This window comes from Plectropomus leopardus, chromosome 22 (assembly GCF_008729295.1).
Source record: "Plectropomus leopardus isolate mb chromosome 22, YSFRI_Pleo_2.0, whole genome shotgun sequence".
Taxonomy (NCBI): Eukaryota; Metazoa; Chordata; class Actinopteri; order Perciformes; family Serranidae; genus Plectropomus; species Plectropomus leopardus.
The window spans coordinates 11367013-11389730 of record NC_056484.1 but is presented as its reverse complement, the minus strand read 5'-3'; the positions used below and the strand labels follow the sequence as shown (position 1 = coordinate 11389730).

General features: G+C 40.7%; 1 protein-coding gene across 1 annotated transcript in view; it reads right to left on the bottom strand.

Annotated features, from left to right (window-relative positions):
- Positions 1 to 22718, bottom strand: part of wnt5b (wingless-type MMTV integration site family, member 5b) — a 121473-nt gene that overhangs the window by 12983 nt on the left and 85772 nt on the right. Inside the window, exons 3-5 of the mRNA XM_042511047.1 lie at positions 5596 to 5803; positions 3513 to 3600; positions 3168 to 3327 (exon numbers count right to left, since the gene is read on the bottom strand). Of these exons, the coding sequence (XP_042366981.1) occupies positions 3168 to 3327; positions 3513 to 3600; positions 5596 to 5771 (424 nt within the window). The 5' untranslated portion in view covers positions 5772 to 5803. The remainder of the gene's footprint in view (positions 1 to 3167; positions 3328 to 3512; positions 3601 to 5595; positions 5804 to 22718) is intronic.

Below are 22718 nucleotides of genomic sequence, written 5' to 3'. Positions count from 1 at the left end.
CCATTTCAGTTAATCCTTCTGCAGGGGTAGATACTGTGCCTCTAGAGGTGAGAGATTGGAATTTGTGTGAACTGCTCCTTTAAGAGGAGCTAGGCCAAAATCAGTAGAAGACTTCATTTTGCAGGGCAGAAAAGTAAAGTGTCATTTACCTGTCCTTGCATACATACTTAAGACATTAGTATTGAGTCATAAAGTTGGATTATGGATTATGATCTCATCAGTTTCAATTAAACAAGGAGAGGAAAACATCTCTGCTGCAATTGTCGACCACAATGCTTTTATTCTCTGTAGTTGCATCTATGCGTTGCATTCAACAGACCAGTTCATGTTAATGATTTGCTTTACACGGTGGAATACACAACACCGCCTGCCTGTCTATTCTCCGCATTAATACACAAACCAAAAGGACAAAGTTGATGGCCTGACAGGTGGGAGGTCAAGTGCTCTGAAACTGAAAATTTACATGTGAACAGCAAAGAGCTTCTGGTTGAGAAAGACCACTGTTAAGTTTTGTTGGGTATTTTAGGGTGGCATTTCTCCTTTAAAATTATAATAGATAATAACAGATATCCTGCAGAAGTCACAGCAAAACGCTTTTATACTATATGGATGTTTGCCCTGCTCTACAATGATCCTAAAATCCAAGAAGTGCCCTAAAATCCAAGAAACATCTTAAAATCCTTGTAATGTCTTAAAATCCTAAAGACATCCTAAAATTCTAGAAATGTCCTAAAATTCTAGAAAAACCCTAAAATCTGATTAATATCCTAAAATCCTAAAAATGTCCTTAAATCCTGGACACACCCTAAAAATATCCTAAAATCCTAGAAATATCCTAAAAATTCTATAAATGACCTAAAATCCGATTAAAGTCCTAAAATCTTAGAAACATCCTAAAATCCTGGACACATGTATTGGGCTGCTGCGACTGGCACCTGGCCTCCTGTCATTTTGCAAAATGACAGGAGGACAAACTGGGCAAAACAAACTGGGTATCCCTGCATTACATGGTAAATGCGGTGTGTGTGCATATTATCCCATATGTGTTGATGCTTGCAGTGCCTTCCTGTGTTATTTATAGCCTATAGATAATACATTATGGGATGCCTATGACCTGCAATCAACACCAGCCAGACAGACGGGCAGGTATGCATGCAGAGCTGAGGAGTGTGAGCGTTTCATTGAGGTTTTAGGAGCAGGGTCCCCTCAGTCAGGACGCTGGGACACATTATGCAGCAGAAGCCGGGCGGTTTATGGGACTGCGGAGCCCCGACTTCAAATAGCAGGTCCGGATCTGCCGGCTCGGTGTCAGCTCATCAGCGCATTTCAAAAGAGGAGCCGCGGGACAATGGACCGACTAACACCTCCATATAAAGCTGCAGCCACAGAGCCACTGTCAATAGAGAGACAGGCAGAGAGGGACGGAGACAGAAAGAGCAGCAAACACCTCGTCTGACTGCCCGCAGCGGATTTGACACTTACTTGTTGATGAGAGGTTTCCCACATCGCCTGCTGGGAATTAGACGCACACGATCCATCTGAGCTACTGCTGGGTGTTTAAAACTGCTGCGGAGACATTACACGGGGTTTTCCAGCTCTGAATTATCTAGTTTGTATGCGTTTTGTAAAGGACATCGCGTGTCTTCGCTTTTACTCCACAGGTGAAGTTAGCAGTTTCAATGCGCATGCGCAAATACAAAGCGGACTGGTTTATTTATTTTCTTGGGCTTAAGTTTCTGCGTTTTTTACATTCTCAATCCCTTCACTTTTCTCAATATTTGGAACAAAATCAGTTTCTGAAAAATTATTATCAAATTTTATCAGGTTTGAGATCACTTTTTATTATATTATGTATATAAAACTACTGCTAACACGACTATAAAAGATGGTAATAGGTATTTTTATTTATATAAATAAATCTTATCTGTTTTACTTATTTTAAATTAATGTCACTCAAAGTTGAGGATATTTGGGACACTGTATCCCTATATATAGCCTATATGTTGTTGCTTTTTTTGTTTCTTTTAAGATGGTTGTATCAAATATTTTTTCAAACACTGGAGGGAGCTGTGCTTTTATTTGGCTTAGGGCACAAAGGAATAATCCTAAATAAAGTCTGTATGACCTGTCTATTCATTTGACCAGTGGTGTCTCTATCAACCCGCTATACTCTGTTACTGTAGATTCAATTTCAAGCTACTGTTCAACTCATTCCTGTCTAAACAATAACACGCCACACAGTATGTTATTATTTCAGTCTGTTATTTGGCCGACCCTAAATGATCCCTTATGTCCTGACCTGTCCAAACATGTGACGCGTTAATAATCATAATAACAGACAATACATCAAACTAAAACAATAAATAGAAACGTTACTGCCACCATCGAGTAAAAATTGCAGTCTAAAAGGTACATGACTGAAAACTTTTGCTCGGGGTTCAGAGCGAACCTTTTCGTGTCACCTTTGACTTTTTCTCTCATGACTGATTATGTATTTCAAAATAGCCCATCACACAATACAGCTGTTGACATTTCTTCCTCTTTCAGCATGTCTGTACGCATGGATGGATTAATGAACGGGCTTATCGGACACAGGTCCAGGGGCCCACAGTGTCGGGGCCCCGCTGGCCTACATTTGCAAAATGTCACTCAAATTACCAACTAGGAAGAGACTCTAAAGTACCACAAAGAGACACAAAGAGATGCTACTGAACTGAAAAGAAAGAGACACAAAATAACTACAAAAACAACCAAAAAGAAACAAAATGACTGCATAAGAGACACAAATGACCCCAAAGACACACAAAAAGAAGCATAACGACTAAAGACAGATGCAAATGACCACAAAATCTCTGCTTCTTGCTCTTATGTAGGAAGGGTAGTGGGGCCTTTTGAATGTCTGTCATAATCTGCCCGTGTCTGTATGTCACATCTGGGCTTTTGCATGCTTGATGAAATCCCTATTTCTTTGATAATTATTTTGCAAAAGAAAAAGTAATTACATAGGCAAACAAAATACACAATCTCACATAGAACTGGAGGCAAAATAAAATATAATACACATTTTAAAGCTGCCATCATGTTCAAATAGACAAGTCTTTAAAGGCAGGAAAAGGACATTATAAATACACTTTCCTTATGCTGATTTTATCAAACAACAAACTTACCAATCTGCATGACCCGTCCGAACACCGACGTGTTGTCCACTGTGCTGCAGTTCCACCTCCTCTGTCTGAACTGGTACTGGCACTCCTTGATGCCCGTCTTGGCTCCGTCTCCGATGTAGATCATGTGGTCCTGGTACAGCTGGCACAGCTTCCTCTGGCCCTGCAGACGGCGCAGCAGCACAGCAGAGATTAGCAGAGATTAGCACATTAATGGTTGGATAATTTAGCGGTCCCTGTGGGGATATTCTCATTTATTTGGCTTTTACTTCCTCAAAGTCAGGATGCAATGAAGGCATTACCCTTTTTGTTGATGCTGAATTAAAGAATAAGTTGACATGAAGTTACCTGCGAGAGACCAGACAGCTGACTGCAGAGTGGCTGAGCTCCGATGATGTACATCTCTGGCCGCTGGATCGGGGTCAGAGCCAGTGACCTGAGAGACAGAGGTCATATTAAGTCTAAATCTGAACCAATAAACTCTATCTGTTGAGCTCAAAGAGAAGTGCTCTCTGTGATGAACGACTCTCTCTCTGCGCTGCGCTGCGCTGCGCTGTGCTGCGCTGCGCTGCGCTGCGCTGCGGAGGACAAAGTTCAGACACAAGTTTATTAGTATAACTGGCTATAAAGTGTAGATAAATAGACTCTTCTGGTGTTCATCTCTGCAGCCACTCCCCTTGTATTTCCTTTTCTGTCCTTTTCACCTAAACAAATGCACCCTAATCATACATTTTGAATCACTTTTGCTTTAAAAAAAACAGCAAATCTTTGACGACACACAGAAAATATAACGGGTAATCAGACTGTGAACCCTTTAATGTCCATCTAAAGCCTTTCCAAGCAAAGGAAAATCACATTATGTGAGGAAAATGTTACTGATCACTTTCAAAGCTCATTTGACTCTGGCCCAAAGCTACATAGCAGAGATGTTGACCCTGTATGAGCCAGTTTGCAGCCTCAGATCCTCCAGTGGCGCCTTTCTGGCCGTTCCAAAATTGAGGCTTAAATCTAAAAGTGGTTGAGCTTTTGCCATCAGGACCCCTCGGCTTTCAAACGACCTGCTTGAGGAGATAAGGCTCACAGAATCTGACACTTCTTTTAAATCATTTCTTAAACCCATTTTTAAAGACTTACTTTAATGTGATGTCTTTGTATTTCTTTGTATGATGTGTTTTTATTCTTTTTAGTTGTGTTTATTATATATTAATATTTTGTGACATTAATTTCACATTTTTGTCTTCTTGTTTTAACTTTTCCAAAACTTAACCATAGTTAGGAATGATAGGAATGTTTGGCTCTCTGTTGTTATATTTCCTTCTGAGTATCCCATTTTTGAATTTATTTTGTCTGTCAAAACACTTTGAAAACTCTTTGTTTAAAGGTGCTATATAAGTGAAGTTATTATTATTATTATTAAGTAAAGTATAAAGTAGTAGAGGACTTTTATATGGACAAGACATTTGCTCCATAAACTGATGCAGATGAGACACAAATTGGTGCATAATTAACTCTTTGAAACCTGAGCAAATTGGCTTGATTTTGTTCAAAAACAAGTTACAAGAAAATTGCCTAAAATTTAGCAAAAAAAGACAAGAATTTTTTTTTTTTTATTATTAATGATAGCAATAAAAAATATTATATATATCTCTCTAAACACACTAACAGGTAATTTTCTTTTCCATAATTCCTAACAATTTGTGGGACATGTCTTGCAAAGTTGCTCACTGCCTTTCAAGCAATGTTTTCAAAAGAAAAACACACCAATAATCTCAGGTTTCAAAGATTTAAATACATGCAAAGTACGTTGTTATCAAATAGGTAGATATCTTAGGTATAAAAGTGTTTGATGCTCAAAATTTTCTGGTAGAGGACCCCCAAATCCCCTTGTTTCATATGCAACAAAGCCCACGCCCTTGTCTGCTAACCTGCACATGTCCTCCACTACATTAAGCTCAGTAGCATTGTTACGTAGTTGTCTTGTAAGTCAAGAACAAGTGTGGCTAATTGACCAGCAGCAGGCCTCCATGCAGCGCCATTTGGGGCTCAGCCAGGGTAAATATTGTGACAGAGCCCTCACATTTGTTCCAGTCACTGTTAGAGCTCTACCACAGGACTAGGACATCACCCCCAAAACACACACAAGAGACAACACAAAGTCTATCGTTGACATTTTCCCCATTTGTCATCTTATCAAGAGCACACAAGCAAAAATAAATGGAAGATGTGATGATGAGAAAGTTTGGAAAACGTGTTTTAGGGCTGGTGTCTATTCAGATACAAATGATGGGTTTAAACATTGAAAAACTTATTTTGGATGTATGTCAAAGTTGCTCTATTACTGTAATGAAGGTCAAAGTTAATCCACTTTTTATGCACAGCCACACCACTGAGCATCTTTCAAAAAACAATCAGTGCACCAGCAGATACTCACCACCAAGAGTTGGCATCCACCAGCAGCAGTTGGGAGCTGCAGGCGAGGAAGGCGGCTGCCAGCAGCAGATGTCGCACCACGCCGCACCGCTTTCTCCGAACAGGCCTGTTGTCCATGGTCCGCCGCGTCACCGCCGCACAGCCGGTGCTGGAGAAAGTGCTCTGCGGTTGAGACATGGCCAGAGGATCAGGAGGCGTCCTGGTCAGTCCTGGACGCAAACCTCGACACAGTGAGCTCGAGTCTTATTTAAGTGTATCTTGTTTCTTATAGTCCACTTGTCGTTCACTTCGTCTTCTCTCTTTCCAGTCTTAGGTATTTAAAACTATAGAAACAAAACTGCAAATAAAAATCATTCCGAAATAGTTTCACTGTGGACGCGAGTGAAATTACTGCACTTTCCCCAGAATGATCAAAAGCTGCTTGTTTAAAAAAAACAAGAACAACAACACTATAGTGGTTAAAACACCGGTTCAAAGTCGTGCGTAAAATGGTTTTAGTTGGCTTTTACGCAAAGTGCGCAGAGATATCACCCTCTCCTGTTGTCTCTAAAAAAGACGTAAACAACGCAGAGCTACAAAGTGAAAAGTGTGATCCCGTTGTTGTCTTGAGGAAAGATTAACAAGGAGATTAAAAAGCTAATTGAGCAGCAAAGCGACCAGTCCTTTCCTCTCCTGTCCCTTCGCGACCACTCCACATCTCTCTCTGGTCTACACTCCTCCTCTTCTCACCCCCACTTCACCTCAGAAACCCCCCGTGCCCTCCTCCCTCCCTTAAACATACACTGCGCGCGCATGGCGCTTATGTGCGTGCGTAAAGTTATATCACCAAATAGGCACTAGACGGTTAACACTGAATACAGAGCCAAGACTGGAGGCACCTGTGATGTTGCGTACCAAGGTTTTCAAAAGGAAGAAAGTGCGCAGAAAGGGCCCCACGCCCGCTAAACGAGGCCTTTTTCATAATCATTTTTTTATTCTACCCAAAGATCGGTTAACCCTTTGAAACCTGGATTGACATCGCCTTTCCTGTGCTGCGTTCAGACGCTTCAGAAGTATTTAAACCTTCTAAATGTAAGCAAATTGATTTGCTTTCTTTTGAAAACATGGGGGGAAGAGGCTATGAACAACTTGGTAAGAACTGTTCCGCAAATCTTTGGAAAATTATTTATACATTTTTTTTAAAATAGAGGAAAATGTCCCCAAAACTGTATTTATAATTATCATAATTAAATATTTCAAAAATATTTTTTAAAGAATTCTTAGCATTTTTAAGCACATTTTTTTCAGGTAATTTCCCTGTTGTTTTAATTTTTTTTCTTTATACCTTTCTCCTCATTTTTAGTTAGGCTATTTTATATTTTTATGAGTTTTTTCTCTTTTTTTTGCTTCTTTATTTATTTATTTAGCTGATTTTTGGGTAATAAATTGCTTGTTTCCTTTTTCCCATGGTTCTGAAAGAAATCAAGTCAATCAGGTATCAAAGGATTAATCATACATCCAGGGCTCCTCAGTTCCTCCAGTTCACTAAGACTTAAAGGAGATATTTCTGTATCATAATGTTTATGTATATGCATTCACTAAAGAAAATAAAACACGGGGAAGGGCTGTATTTTAAAGTAGGAAACAGCAGGAAAAGAAGATGGAGAGTGGACGTTTTCCAAGAACCCCAATCGACCCCCAAAAGCTCACGTGCACAAATTCCTCTTATTAGCTGAACTGAATAATTTGTTTGAATAAAAGGTGAGTGCTTCGAAAAATCGCCTTAATCCCCTCCTTCTTTGGTCTGCGAAAATAAAAGGCAACGCACCACAACTCCGCCTCCCCCACACATACACACACATTTACGCACGAGCACACGCCACAGACGGCCAGGAGTCCTGAAAAGTCCCGGAGTAAAGAAAAGGCGTGTTGGAGCGAGATCTCCTCAATTCATATCCCGAGAAAAAGACAAACTGGGCGGTGAACCTGCAGAGGAACTGGCTCTTTGATGTGGCTGCTCAAAAGTCCACAATCAGATGTGGATGGAGAGGAGATTAGTTTGGGGCCCTCGAAAACGTGGCGAAAAGGTTTTTTTTTTTTAACATTCACAAATAAAAATGGAAGGTTTTTACTTTTAGCATGGCCTTTATAAATAAAAACAAACAGAAAAGTAATTAAAGGAGGTCATCAAATTCAACAGTAAACACAGAATTTACTTCAAATTACAGTGTTAGGATGTAAGTACCACTCAAGTGCTGTACTTAGGTACAAATATGAGGAATTTGTACTTTACTATTTTAGTATTTTCTTCTCATGCCACTTTATACTTCTACTCCGCTACATTTCCGAGGAAAAATATTGAACTTTTTACTTAACTACATTTATCTGACAGCTTTAGTTCCTTTACAAACCACATTGTTTGCATAAAAATCATAAGAACCTATAAAATATGACGTTTTGTTATTAATCAATCTACCCAAACTTTATCAAATGTACAACTGAAACAATTAGTCAATTAATCAATTTACCATAATAATTTTTAAAAAATAAATATTTAAGACATTTTCTTTTTTTAAAAAAATAAATAAATATTTTGAGTTTTTTGTTTTTTTTTTTTTTTTTTTTAGATTTCCTGCATTGGGTATTTTTACTTTTCATACTTTAAGCACTTTTATTTAAGCAACCTTTTAAATGTAAAGCTTCTACTTTTATTAGAATATTCTCAACAACAACAACGAAAAAACAGATGTTGTACTTGCTTTGCTTTTTCGCATAAAAAAGGTGAAAAGATAAAGCATCCAAATTGGCTTTCGTTTATTTTTCGCGCTTAAAAACCCCAAAAATCTGTTTTAACATCCTGCTGCTTAACATCTGTGTGGGATGATGACTGTGGACAGTTTCCCACTGACACAAGTCACTCTCAAGGCTTATGCGGGTTTATTATAGCTACCTCGTGACGTTTTTAATCCTCTCGTCAGTATTCCTGTAAGGTGTGGTATTTGGGGTTTTCTAGGATTTCTCTGGGAGTCTCTCATGGCAGCAGCAGAGAGTCGGATGTCCCTCGTCTCTGCATGATAATAGACCCGCAGCACCTTTCATCTCCCGGGGGTCCTAAACTTCCCCATCACACGCACGCGCGCACACACAGAGCTCTGAAGTGATCTAACTGGCTGCCTTCAATATACATCTGATTGATACTCTGCAGAGGGCGGGAGTTGGGTCAAAGTCAGGTGGAGCGGGTCAATAAACAACAAAACCAGAAGAGAGGTGATTATAATATGTAACAGCACGAAAACTGGTCCAACAGATCATTCTGGACAATGTTGCTTTCTTCCTGTTTTTACTCTGTTCATCTGCAGCCGATTTCGTCAAGAGGAGGTGATGCACCTTATTCATGTGCTGAGGAGGTTACCATGACAACAGCGCCCTCTTCTGGTCAAACTCCCAACACAAAGTGCATTTGCCCTTGCATTTCAAAATAACTTGATATGATTCACTTATTGAATTTTTATAAAGCATGATCTTTTGGATTAATACAGAATCTTAAGTAGGTAGTTTATCATGGTGCAGCTGCACAGCTGAACGCAGTAGGAATATAACAGTATATTTACTAATAAGTGCTGTGCTTAAGTTCAACTTTGAGGCACTTTTCTTCACTTGTGCTTTTTCATTCTATCCAATGAACTAGCCTACATTTTAAGAAATATTTGGATTTTGAAGTCCGCTACATTTTCCGACCGTTATTGTTGACAGTGAGAGCTATTTTTCAGCTTTTAAAATACAATGATCTGTTAAAGACTAACACTTATCACTTTTCTTGTGCTGCTTTCAGATGCAGATGCCTTTCACAAGTATTTAAAACCTTTCAGCTTGGAACAAATTGGTTTGATTTTTTTCACTTTGATTTTTTTTTTAACAAAGCTAGAGGGGATATATAGGGAGAACTATTTTTATAATTATTAAAATTATATAGGCTATTTTAAATATATTTGTTTTATCACCTTTTCCAGCTGATTCTGTACATGCTTTGTTTTTAGTTATTTCTTCTTTCCTTGGCCATTGCCTTCTTCTAATGTTTCTGACAGAAATCAAGCCCATTTTGCTTTTTGGCATCTGGCTTCTTAAAAATAAAAAAAAGGTGTCTATGGGACCTGAGCCATGCTTTACAAGTCTATGAGCTCTTAACAGTTCTACAAAAGAGGCAAGATTTCCCCTTTAAACTTCTCAGATGGGCTCACTTGAATAACTGTTTGTTGTTCCTAAAGAGGACACAAACTTTGGTTTGTTCTGGTGACTGAAGTTATTTTTGTCTAGTTTCTATATAAATTACACACAAGTGCTCTTAAGATTTGTTATTCTGAACAAAAAGCAGGTTCAGGTCTCCTTTGTTTGAGTTAGTATTAGTGGAAAAAAAACTGTAAAACGTGTGATATAATATGGATACGATATGATGTAAGTAAAGTAAAACGTAAAAAATACTGAACTTATCCTTCATGTACACTTTGCTGCTTTACTTCTGCACTTTAAGTAAAAAGAAGCATTCAAACATCCTTTCTAACAATTTACCAAGAATTTAAAATGCAGGAATTTTGTGCATCACATGACGTCTTATATTGAACATTGTGTGACAGTTGTGTATCCAAGTATGTGTGACCTCCCTGGTCACTGCCCTGTATTGTTGCAGCTGAAATATTTGGCATAATGAAAGGCTGAGACACAGCAGAGACTGGTGATAATGATAGACAGCAGCCCTGTTGTTAAAGGTTCAATTTGAAACTTACAACACCCCAGTGTCACCTTACCAAACAGTCTTTGCTTTACATGACAGGAGGTGAGAAGAACTACAAAAATGATCCCTCAGAGGGGTTTTCATGTATTCTAACACAATAAAACTGTTATTCTGTTGTTGTTTTTACATTTGTAGATGATCTGTGTTTCACCCGAGAGCCAAACAGTAATAAATAGGTTTCTCCTCTTGAGAACTCAGCTAATTAAAACATACTGATTGTCTCATCATTTGGGATCTGAAGCGAAAACAGGCCAACAGCTTATTCTGGGACATGACCCAGAGATTCAGAGATACTGGACCAGAGGAGCCACTGCCATCGCTGCTGCTTTTACTGTTAACCTGTGATGTGCCTGTTGAAACACAAGGAGGTGCAGTTCAGCCACAGTTGACTCTGCACACAGCCGGGGAGCGAGGGCAAACTGAGGCAGGGAGGGGGAGAGAGCTTGGAGACAAAACTTGGACCAAGTGAGAAAAAGAAAGAAAGAGGTAGGAGGGAGAACAGAGAGGGTGAAAGAGAGAGGGAGTGTCCAAGTAATGGATACACAGACAGAGAGAGAGACAGAAATATAGGGAGCGAGGGAGGACTCTTCCCTAGAGGATATGTGCAATAGCCACGCAACAGGGAGCAATGCCTGAGAAAGTCGGCAGCTCCTCTCTGGATTAACAGCAGCCTCACTGTTTTATTGCCTCCAGTGCCAGCGGCGGGCGAAGCAGCCAGCTTGCTCCTTCCTGCAGGGGAACCAGCTGCGGTCGGCTGATGAGGTCTGAGCTGATCCCCTGGAAGCTGCTCACGAATGATGAATAACCAGAATGCTAAATAATTTGAGAAACGACTGTCACTTGAAAAACTGATCACCCTCTAGCTAAAAAGACAAAAATCATCCTCTGAGTGTGGAGAGACGCCAGGGCTGATTTAGCCTTTTACCTGCGGACAGTCCTCTGCAATTTCTAGTCAGAAATCCCCCCCCCCCCCCCACCCCCCCCCAAAAAAAATGTTTTTTTTAAAGTCCTCCTTTACTATAATTCAGCACCCCTAAAACAGTGGTGATAGGAATATTGAGATCTTTCACTCCAGGAAAATTGGTAATACTGCAATATAGAGAATCAGATCGTGACATCAGTGGTATTGAGCCATGCCGGGCATTGTGGGACATTGAGACACAAAAGCTATAACACAAAAAAGGCTGCTATGACACAGTACGCACATGCAGAGGTTTTATAACACTTAAAAATTCATTTTAAATAATGTGGAAAAATGTGTTGGACCAATTTAATTTTTACTAATAATCGACTTAAAAACGTGTTCATAAATATGCTAACAGTACTTAATTGCCACATTTATGAACACACATTTTAAGTGAATTTTTTCACACTATTTAAAAGATATTTTAAAGTGTTTAACAGTATGGTTTTCAATGAGACTTGGACTTCATAGCACGAGTTGTGTGAGAGTTTGTAAACTGATGTTTTGCTATTTTTAAATGCCAACCCCTTTTATTCCAATTTATCAAGAATTTTTCCACCTTTGGATTCTTTGTTCACAAATTCAGCATTTCATGGGGTAAGTAATTAATATACAAATGATCATTTTGGAGGCAAAGTGTTCCTTTTAGTACCATTAAATGTGGGACTCAATAATGGATAATTGTTATATTGCAGTTGTCAATTTTCCTGGACTAAAATATCTAAATACGTCCTCCAACAATTATTTTAGGGAGACTGAAATATGACAGAAGTTGCAGAGGAAAGCAAAATTATTGTTTAAACCGATTGTTTGGTCTCTTATCTTACCCACTGCGCCAAGCTCCCACTTTTTTCTTTTGAAAATGAAAAGAAAACAGGGGACACGGGAATACATGCCAACTTTGTGCAGACACACGGACGCATTTGTAAGAACCAAAGACCCATGGGAGGATGAAACTACCTGCTCTACTTTCTATATAAGAGAGGCCTCTCTCTCTCTGTCGCTCATGTCTTTCTTCCTTTGTCTGTCTTTTCTTCATGTCTGTTCCCTCCTCCAAAAACACATGCAATCACACACACATGTGCAGCAACAAACTGCCAAATGCAGCTGACTGTGGGGAAATATCGTCCTCTCTCTCTCTCTCTCTTTCTCTCTCTCTCTCTCTCTCACACACACACACACACACACACACACACACACACACACACACACACACCTCTGGGGAAAATGCAGTGGGACTTGGAAGCAGCTGTGAGGGACTTTTAAGAGGTCTTGGGCTTTCTATCTGTCTCTTTGTATTTTCAGTTTACATGTGTGCTGCATGTACAATGTCCTATAGAAAACCATCCTCTTTCTATTTTTCACCCTCTCCTCCCTCCCTCCTCTCCTCCCTCCTTTCCTCCCACATTCGCCAGTCTCTCCTCACCGTCACGCTCTCTCCCCCCCCCTGACTCTGTCCATCTCCTCCCTCTTCCCTCCATCCATCCTTCTGTCAGCTGGCAGAAGATGAGTCATGCCTCTAGCTGGGAGGCTAAAACTCTCTCCCTCTAAATATATCTTCTCTATACTTCTCCTCCCCGCTCTTTCTACGGCTCTTTCTCCCTCCTTCTCTCTGCTCTATCACCATCTGTTTCTCTATGTCTCTCTGCTTTGTTCTGTTGCTCTGCTACCAGCCGCTTTCGTCCTCCCTCTCTCTTTCTCCTATGCTTTTCTGTCTCAAAGTCAGATTCATCAGCCATTTATGTTTCTATCCTTCCCTCTCCGTCGCTTTCTTTCTTCAACAGCGCACCCAGGCACTCGTAAAAAAGCTGTTCTCACGCTCCCTCGTCTCTTAACTGTGATGATGTTAACATGCATACTCTCGGTTTTACTCTCCCATTTATTGTATGTACAGTGACTTGTAATACGTCTGTATATACTGACTATATATTTGTGCTTTTCTTGTTATGTCTACATTTGAACTTTCTCGTAAACCTGTTCTCTGTACTGAAAATATGTGTATTGGGAGCTAGTGATACTACTACTGAAATTTGTATGTATGCCAACACACTTGACTCTGGTAAAGGCATCAGATCTATAATGTGAAGGAAAGGTATATTGTTGTATAATGGAGATGACATGTGTCCATATGTCATTTAATTCAAATTTAAGTATCCTGAAAATACATGTGAGGCTCATGCAATTCCATTAAGTTATAAACCAAAAGCAAAACAATCACTCCGTCAGTTACATGGTAGATGATGTAAAGGTTATGTTATTTTTATAAAGTGCTAATTTCCTTATCAGGAGCGAACAGCTTAACTGATGCCAGTTAGCATCCACTGACAAGGTAAGTTGAGACAATGGAGGGCTCAACATTAAAGTGAGCGCTTAACTCGATTAAATTTGCGTAAAGGTGCAGTGTTAAATATTTAGGGGGATCACCTAATGGGCACAGACCCAGTGACGGTTCTATCTGGACCTGTGACCAATTTCTGACATGCATGTGACAGATTATTATTAGCGTTAGTGATGCCCCGGGTTCAGGAGGCTTACTAGAATATTAACAAAAGATAAAATGTCAAAAAAGTGGCAAAGAAACTTGTCACAAAGTAACCAACACTGGTGCAGTAGTCTCACTTCCACCATCTCCTCCCCTGTCTTTCTCTCTTACACACACACACATACAAACACACGCCACAGTGCTGGGTCTGTGCAGCACGTTCTCCCTCCCAAATCGTCAAACACTGGCCTTTTATCAGTGGATTTCATCAGATGACTGTTGCTCTGTCCTCAGTCCTGACTACTGCTCCTATTTTCCTACATGCTCTCATTTAACACATCGTTTTATGTTTCACATTGTCTTATTTAACAAATTATTTTATTCTATCATATTGTTATATTAACATTTACTTGTTATTATTAGCTACAATAGCTTTATGATATCATCAAAAACTAATTAATTAAATTACTAAACAATGATAGGCATATCAAGTCTATCTATCTATCTATCTATCTATCTATCTATCCATCTATCTACCTTAATCCTGCATGCTGGACCTTTAACAGAAGCTATTCTGGCCATTTGTGACTGTTACAAGACAATACTACATTTAACCCTTTCTGCCATTTCCAGAGAATCTTTTAAGCAAGTTTCTTAAAAATCGTCATCATTGGGTGACCTAACTGATGAGGGAGCAGGAAAACAACAAACTTCTGATGAGTTTCTGTTTGTTAACTTCCCCTTTTACTTCCTGTTATACTACAATCACACAATGTAACAGTAGTAGAGAAAAGTCATAAAGTCAGTGGACTGACCCAGCCAGTAACAGTACCCAGTAGCAGTATTTATTTTAAGTTTGCCAACACAAGCTAACATTATATGATAAGCTACAGGTCATGGTAGTTTCACTTGTAAGAGGAAGATCATGTTGTTTCCTCTTTAAAAAGTTTCAGTCTCACTTTCCATCAAAAGTGCTTGGATATCTTGTTGAAGAATAAAGTACGAGTTTAAACTAATAAAAATGAGCCATGTTTGGCACCTCAGTGAAAACGAAACAACTGAAAGAGCTCTGGCTGCCCTCGTTTGGCACTGAACTGGAACCTTGGGAGAGGCCAAGTCCCTGATCAGAAGCCCAGGGAGAAGCCACTGAGGCTGGGCCAGATCCCCTGATTTCCCCATGGCGCCCCGGAGCGCCACTGGTCAAACTACACTGGTCTCACGATCCCTTCCCTCGAGAGATTAATACACACACACACACACACACACACACACACACATGCCCAAACATGTTTACACACAAACACTCTGAAAGACTGAATGACACAGAAACACACATACCAAAACACATGCATATTTTTGCTCTCTGCCTCACTCACCATTATACACATGCTCACAGACACAAAGACACACAAAGACACACACACACACACACAACACACCCACACACACACACACACACACAAACACACACACACACACGAATCCAGCAAACAAATTAATGTCAAAATCAATTTCCATGCCCTCTGGCTATATAAAACTTTTTTTTTTTTTTTACTGAAAGGGAGGTGCTTACTAACACAAGCACAAATACACATTGTAAAACTGCATTCAACTAGCAAAGAGAAACAAGTGAGGAATCTGCACATGTACTAAGACAGGGACACACATACTTATGATGTGAATCAGAGCAACTTTCATCAGGGGATGATGCTGCGCTGGTCTGGCCTGATTTACAGCTCGTCTCTGAATTGATTCATTTGGTCTATAAATCCCCCGGAAGCCTTGCACCGTGTCAGGTCTCACACACACACACACACACACAAACATTTCCACGCAAACATGCAAAACCTTGGAGATCCTTCCATCTGTCTTTCCAGTGCTCTCACTATTTCCCAACAGAATAAATCCTTACTACTTCACTTTTTTAAACCACCCTTGTCCCTTCTTTATCCTTCTGTGTCATATACCCCTTTCCAACCAAAATTAGCGTGTGCACGCAGGTTTTTCAAACACGCTAAAATAAGGCAATAGACTACTTTCCCACTGCCAGTAGACCAGAGCTGCGTACATGGTGCTGCAGCAGATGAGTATTCCTTTCTGTGTGTGTGTGTGGGGGGGGTTGTTTTGTGTTTTCATTTGATGTTACCAGAGAAAAGGTAAACAGCAAAAATCATCATAGATGGAGGTCTTTGAAAACTTTACTGTGTTTACTTCTCAACATATCTCTTACTTATTCAGTCTCTCTCTCCCAGACTTAGTGCAGACTAATTTATATCGATGTTCCAGCGCTGCTTAAGTGGAGATGGACGGTAATCAGTGGTAGCATGTCATTGCATCTTGCCGGCTAAGGGGCCAAAATTAGTGTGTTCACCCAGGTGTTGTGTTTCAATCAATGCCGGCCAACATACAACAAGCAGATCAACATACAACAAGGTAAGTTTAAGTTGCTGCTTTTGTCCCACTCAAAGCCAGGGCTTTTTTAGTGACACTTGCCATCTTTTACTAACTATAACCAAGTAGTTTTGTTGCTTAAACCTGACTGCCGACCCATTCTTACTGCCTGCCCTCTATGCATCAAGACACAATGCAAAATGCTGCCCCTAGCGTCATTTTAGTAATGCCAAGCAGCAAAATACGACAAGTAGGGATGAGATTATGTGGCAAATAACAATGAAAACTTATTGAATAGATGCTGGCTCACTCCTTTGGATCATGCTTTGTCTTGGGGGAGGAGTCAGTCATTCTCTCCTTCAAACTTGACTGTGCTTGCTCTCACATAGAGTTTCACTTGAACTCTATTTAAGGGATTTTGCGTGTAACTCAGGTAATGGCACATGTACGTCCACATCAAAAAGCTGCCTAGTGCCATTTCTGAGATTGAAAATGAGCTGTTTTCCACCTTCATGGTTCCCTGCACAAACACAGACAAACAGAGAGTAAAAAACCAGCCAGAAACACACACACACACACACACACACACACAACAATATGCAGCCTATTCATGCCAACAGATGACAGAGCGCATTGAGAAAATGCCAAAATGCTGACTACTGAGGGAGAGAGAGCACAAGGCTGAAAAATCTCCTATGTCAGACTGCAGAGCTGGCAGAAAAGAAAAGCATTGTTGAGGACACACACACACACACACACGCACACACACACACACACACCTAGGCAGCCTGTGTGGTGCGAAAACTGGAGCAGGGCGGCCGTGCATAACACACACACATATGTACACACACACATACAGCCTGTGAGGCGTTGTGGCGAGACGGGAGCACAGACGAGCTGTCAGAGAGAGGCGAGAGAAAGTGAAAGAAGAGGAAGAAAGAGAAAGAAGGAAACACAGAGGAAGAGATAGATGGCGAGGGATAAAAGAAAGAGAGGGATGAACAGGGAAAAGACGACTTGCATCTCCTGGCAGTGACCTCCTGTTGTCTCCCTCTGTGCACATCTGCTCCCCTCCTTTTCTTGTTTCATCTACGTTCTTCTTCTCAGCCACTTATCCTTCTCTCCTGTGTCTCTCACCTGCCTCTTCTCTTTTTTTTTCCTGACTAACACGTCACTGTTCATTGTCAATGTCATTCTTTTTATAGTCATCCTGACCGACACCTCAACGCCCTCTACTTGGAGAAAATCGCAGAAGTCTAATGAGGATGAAAAAAGGAGAGTGTGACAAACAACGAACAAAACAAAAATAAAACGTGCGTCATAAACACCTTGTTTGCTAATTTATGATGCCATTTGAACAGAAAATTTTGTATAAGAATGCAGGTGGAGAGGCAAGGACAAGAAGGACTGAAAACTCTCAAGAGAGCTGAATGAGTTGATGATAGCGCAAGAGAGTCCTCATTCATGGCCAACAAGTCCAAATTAAACAACAAAATTCCTCTGGCAATAACACATAGAAGCGCTTTCTGATGACACCCCTAAATAAGTATTTTTAATAGTGAAACAATACGATTAGGGTAAAAATGACTAATTGACAAATCCTAAGTCCTGATCCCCTTAAAGTTCAAACAAGTTTGATAGAAAGAAACACGAGGACACTGGTTCTGTTTAGGCGAATGCTGCCTCAAGAAGCCGACAGCAAGGACTTCATGAGATGGAAGGATGTTTTTTTTTTTGAGGATTTTAACTTCTTTGAAGAAAGCAAAACAACGAAAGGTATTTCAAGTCTCAACGATAAAAGAGAGAAGCCACACATTCTTTGTACAGAGACCGAGGATGACAAGACTGTCAGTCAACATTACTCCTGCACTGGCAGGGAGGTATGTGTCCCCTTTTCTTCTTCGAGGGATCAGTGAAGTACTCTGTATTTATTACTACCATGGTTCTGACTTAGGGCTCATTATGCTCAGTGGTACATACATACAGACGGACAGGCCCTTCTGTCTGTGCATGTTTTCAGAGAGCTTACGAATATGGATGAAATGAAGGCCTACCACTGGAAATCGTGGGGGCGGTGTAGTGTAGTTTGAGTGAGAGACGACCGTAGGGGACAACAAAGAAATTTTTAAAAAGTGCGGTGGGGAACGAATCGATAACATAATGAAAATAGTTCTTTGTCAACATGTTGCAATGTATTCAATGGCCTCACAGAGAACCATCTTCTACTTCACTGCCTCAGTTACAAGGTACATTATTACATCCTCTTCCACCATCACCTCATTTGTTGTTGTGTGAAACTTTTGACTTTGCCCTCCAGTACCATCTGTTAGCTGCATCTATGCCAACATAAAGGACGCCTGAAAGTATGAGGGCAACAGTGTTTACGTTCGAAACAGACGTAACTTATTCATACGTGAAGGGAGTATAAATTACCCTTTAGTGTCTCTTCACTGTAGAAAGTTACTTTATTTCAACAACCAACCTATAGTGGCTCACCTGGTGGAGCGGGCGCCCAGTGGACTGAGGCTTGTTCCTCGCTGCAGCGGCCGCAGGTTTGACTCCAACCTGCGGCCCTTTGCTGCATGTCTTCCCCTCTCTTTCCCCCTTTCACACATTAGCTGTCCTATCTAAAAAAAAAAAAGGCAAAAGCCAAAGAAAATAATGTTTCAAAAACAACCAACCTATCTGTCCTTTTCCAAATCTCTGTAACATTACCACAGATGTAAGGGAGGAAGCAAACCTATGATAAGACTATAAGATATTGTGTCTGATAGCCAGCCCCCCCCCCCCCGGCACAGCTTTTCACAATCTTCAAAATTTGGTTGGTGGTATTGGATACTAGTTGATGAACTGGTGCTGACAAACTCAGCGAAGAGACTGGTCAGCACGGCTATATTCGTTTGCAGTTTGTCAGCAGCATAAATTCATGTGCCATTGTTTGCCAAACCTGAACACAATGCAAAAGCTCAGCATGAATCTATTTTGCTCCCGTGGGCAAATCCACTACTGCTGATTCAATTGAAATGAAATGACTTAGGTCTGAAAGTTTGCTGTTCAATTCTGCTGTTTTTATTTTTATTCTTGTTAGTATTTGACCACTTTCTCTCCTGTTGGTACAGGTTGTGGGAGGGGGCTGGGTGGGGCTATTACTGTTTGTAATGCCCTCCCAGTAACAACTATAAATTCGAATAAAAACATAAAAGAAGTGTGTAAACACTTGATTTACAATGTGGGACTAGTTCTGAATGAGACTAACCCAATCCAAAGACTGAAGGGGGGAGGCACAAAAGGGCTTAAAAACAAGGAGCGGGGAGAAAAGGGAGGCAGCAAAGGAGCTTTGAAGGCAGATATGCACACACACAAACACAAACACACACACACACACACACACACACACACACACACAGAGGCCATGTTTCAGTGCTGTACAGGTGAAGCCCCCGTGAAGCAAGGAAACACCTGAAGGAACATAAAAGATTCATCACTTACAGTATACAGTGAGCCGGGACACACACACACATACACACAAAAACACATCAACACACACACACACACAAAGGCTTAGTGTACTTCAGGGCATTGTCATTGTCTGCTCTCTCTTCCATATGTTGGTGTGTGTTTGTGTGTGTGTTGGTGTGTGCGGGAGAGAGAGAATCTACAGAGTCATGGTAATATCCATTCAGGAAGGTGTCCGCTTTCAGGGGGATGTGTTGACACACGCCCACGTAACCTTGGCAACCAGCAATCGCTGTGGGTGCAGATGAAGCACGTTGTCGAGGCGAGCAATTATGCAGTTAGAGCCCTCCCCTGAATCATCAAATACGGACACATTAAGTCACACAAACACACTCGAGCACAAAAAGAGACGCACACATGGTGGGTCACATGATGAATCTCAGGAGGGGTTAAAGAGCAGTTTGAGGAAATGACACACACGAGCATGACATCATGCTTTCTTTATCCTCACCTGTTTCAACATCTCTTCTTTTTCCCTTCTCTAACCTCCGTTTTTATATTAAAGAAGCAGCATGTGTCTGTCCCCTCTCATGATACATTCTCTAAAAATACTCTTCCTCCCTTCTCTCTGACCCATTCCTTATTTTACCCCTCTCACATTTTCCTCTCCCTTCCCACATCCATCCATCCATCCCTCTCTCTCTCTCCTCTCCTGCTCAGTGTGAGTGCTGGCTAGGGCCCAGCGGGCTTTCTGAGAGGTATGACACACCACAGCGGTGCAAACACACACACAAAATCTTGTATTTCTATCTTTGTGTGGACCCTACTACCAAGTCTTAACCCTCAAACAGGCCTTTTAAAGAAGAGAGGACTGGCCAAATTGTCCTCACTTTCCAAACATGTCCTCACCTTACTCTGTTAAAAATGTTTCTGTCCTCCCTATGTAGCAAGTACACACACAAATTGCCATGCACATAAGCCCTTTTACACAGAGATCATGCTAAGGGTCACTATTAAGCCCCTTCTTTGTTCTGTCTTTGCATTTTTACACAGAACCGCTCCAGTGTGTGATTTTAGACAGCATGCCGGCATGGCACAATCAAAAGTGGTGCGATGGGCGTCACATTTGACATAAAAGCATCAGCCTCTAGAGTGACATATACCATACTTGTCAGCAACACTTTATAAACAGTAACAATGTCATAACATGGCATGACAATCATTTACTGTCCTTGTTATATGGCAGTTGATCTCGCTCTCTGCTTGGAGGGTGAGGAGCTCCCGGACTGCATTGTTTTCCCAATTTGTGAACATTTTTGGCCACTGTTCATATTCTCTTTAAGTGGGTCACATGCGTACATGTCACTAAAACTTAGCGCCCGTCATGCCCGTGTTCCTTTCCTACCAGCTGTCCCGTTTACACAAACACAGTTTTCATGCTGTTACTACCTCCCGTGCCAGCTCGCAGGCAAGTCAACTCTGTCTCCCATTAAACGATTGCACCACTTTTACAGAACAGTCATTATTCTGATTTAGTCAATATATGAATTGATTCCAAGATTACGTGACTGCATAACTTAATGGATGAGCTATGTTAATCTAATTTCTGTTATGGCACTTTCATATGAACTGTTACCTCCAAACTGAATGAAAAACAAAAAAAGAACAGTGAGGAGGCATCATGACACAATATTCCTTGAACAGGCAGCGTAAAAAAGGGCTATAGACTAATGCATTTCCTAGCCACTTACCCTAACTTTAACTTTAGCCTAATTGTAACCTCAACCTTAAAACTAAGCCTTAACCCTCAGTCTGTTGGTTAAATTCACATTTTGGTCCTCACTATGTAGGTACAAGCACATACACATAAGTAGGCACACACACATGCACAGCTGTGATATGAGGCAGACAGAGGGAGACAGAAAAACAGAAAAATGCATGCTGAGCAAGAACTCACACACACACACACACACACACACACACACACACACACACACAGACACACACACACACACAGACACAGGCAGGTCATGCAGAGAGAGAGAGACTCAGCTACTGCTGCTGAAGAGAAAGCCTGTGGCACATAAACCTGCGTCTCTCTGTTTCTATATGCTCCATCTCTTTCTGTCTCTTTCTTTCACTTCTACTTGTTTGTGATCGTCTTGCTGCACGGATAGAAAACAGCAAAAGTCAGCGGACACAGAAATCAAAAAGTTTGCTAATAACCTCCCACACAACTCAGTCTGGCTGGCAGTTTTAAAGCCACACTGGTGGGGTTTTATTTTCCATTTTGAACCAAGCAAACACAAATCCATGAAGCCAACATGCTGACGGAGCCAAGACCCTGTGTACAGTCTGGGTTAACAGAACATTTGGGTGAGGCAAATCACATCCTGGTTTATGACTAAGCTCATTTTTGTCTGCGACCATTAAATCTCAGATGGTTTGTCCAGCAAGACACAGCAGTTTAGCCACATTTAGCTGGGAGCTGCTGCCGTTAATCTCCCACTCTGCTTATAACTCAAGGTGTTTGCACGATCATTATAAAGCTTGGTATTCATGTCAGGATCTCTATTTTGAAAATGCATGACACACTGTGCGCCCGAGAACCAAGGACGTAAGTGTTGGCAGCCACAGGGGACAGTGCAGTTAGCTGCTTTGTTTTTGCCCTTGATGAAGTTACAGGATATAAGTTAAAAGCAGAGAGGGACATCAAAAATAGACACCAGACAGTTTTGGGCAATTTAGGATAATTTGCATTTCTGAATCCAGCATCAAGGCTGTTTTGACATGTTTTAAAACATTCAAATCAATGTTTATACCAAAGATTTGTGTGCTATTTACAACTGTAGCCTTCCCATTTGCTTTCATGATGACCTAAAATAAAAACTAGGCTATGTGAAGAGTCTTTAAAAATGCCTCAATACATAGTGACTAAAGGTCCAGTATGTATGATTAAGGTGGGATATATTGGCAGTAATTAATATTTAGAAATATGCTTTCATTTCTTTACCTAAAACTAAGAGTTCTGGGGCTTTTATAACCTTAGAATAAGCTGTTTAT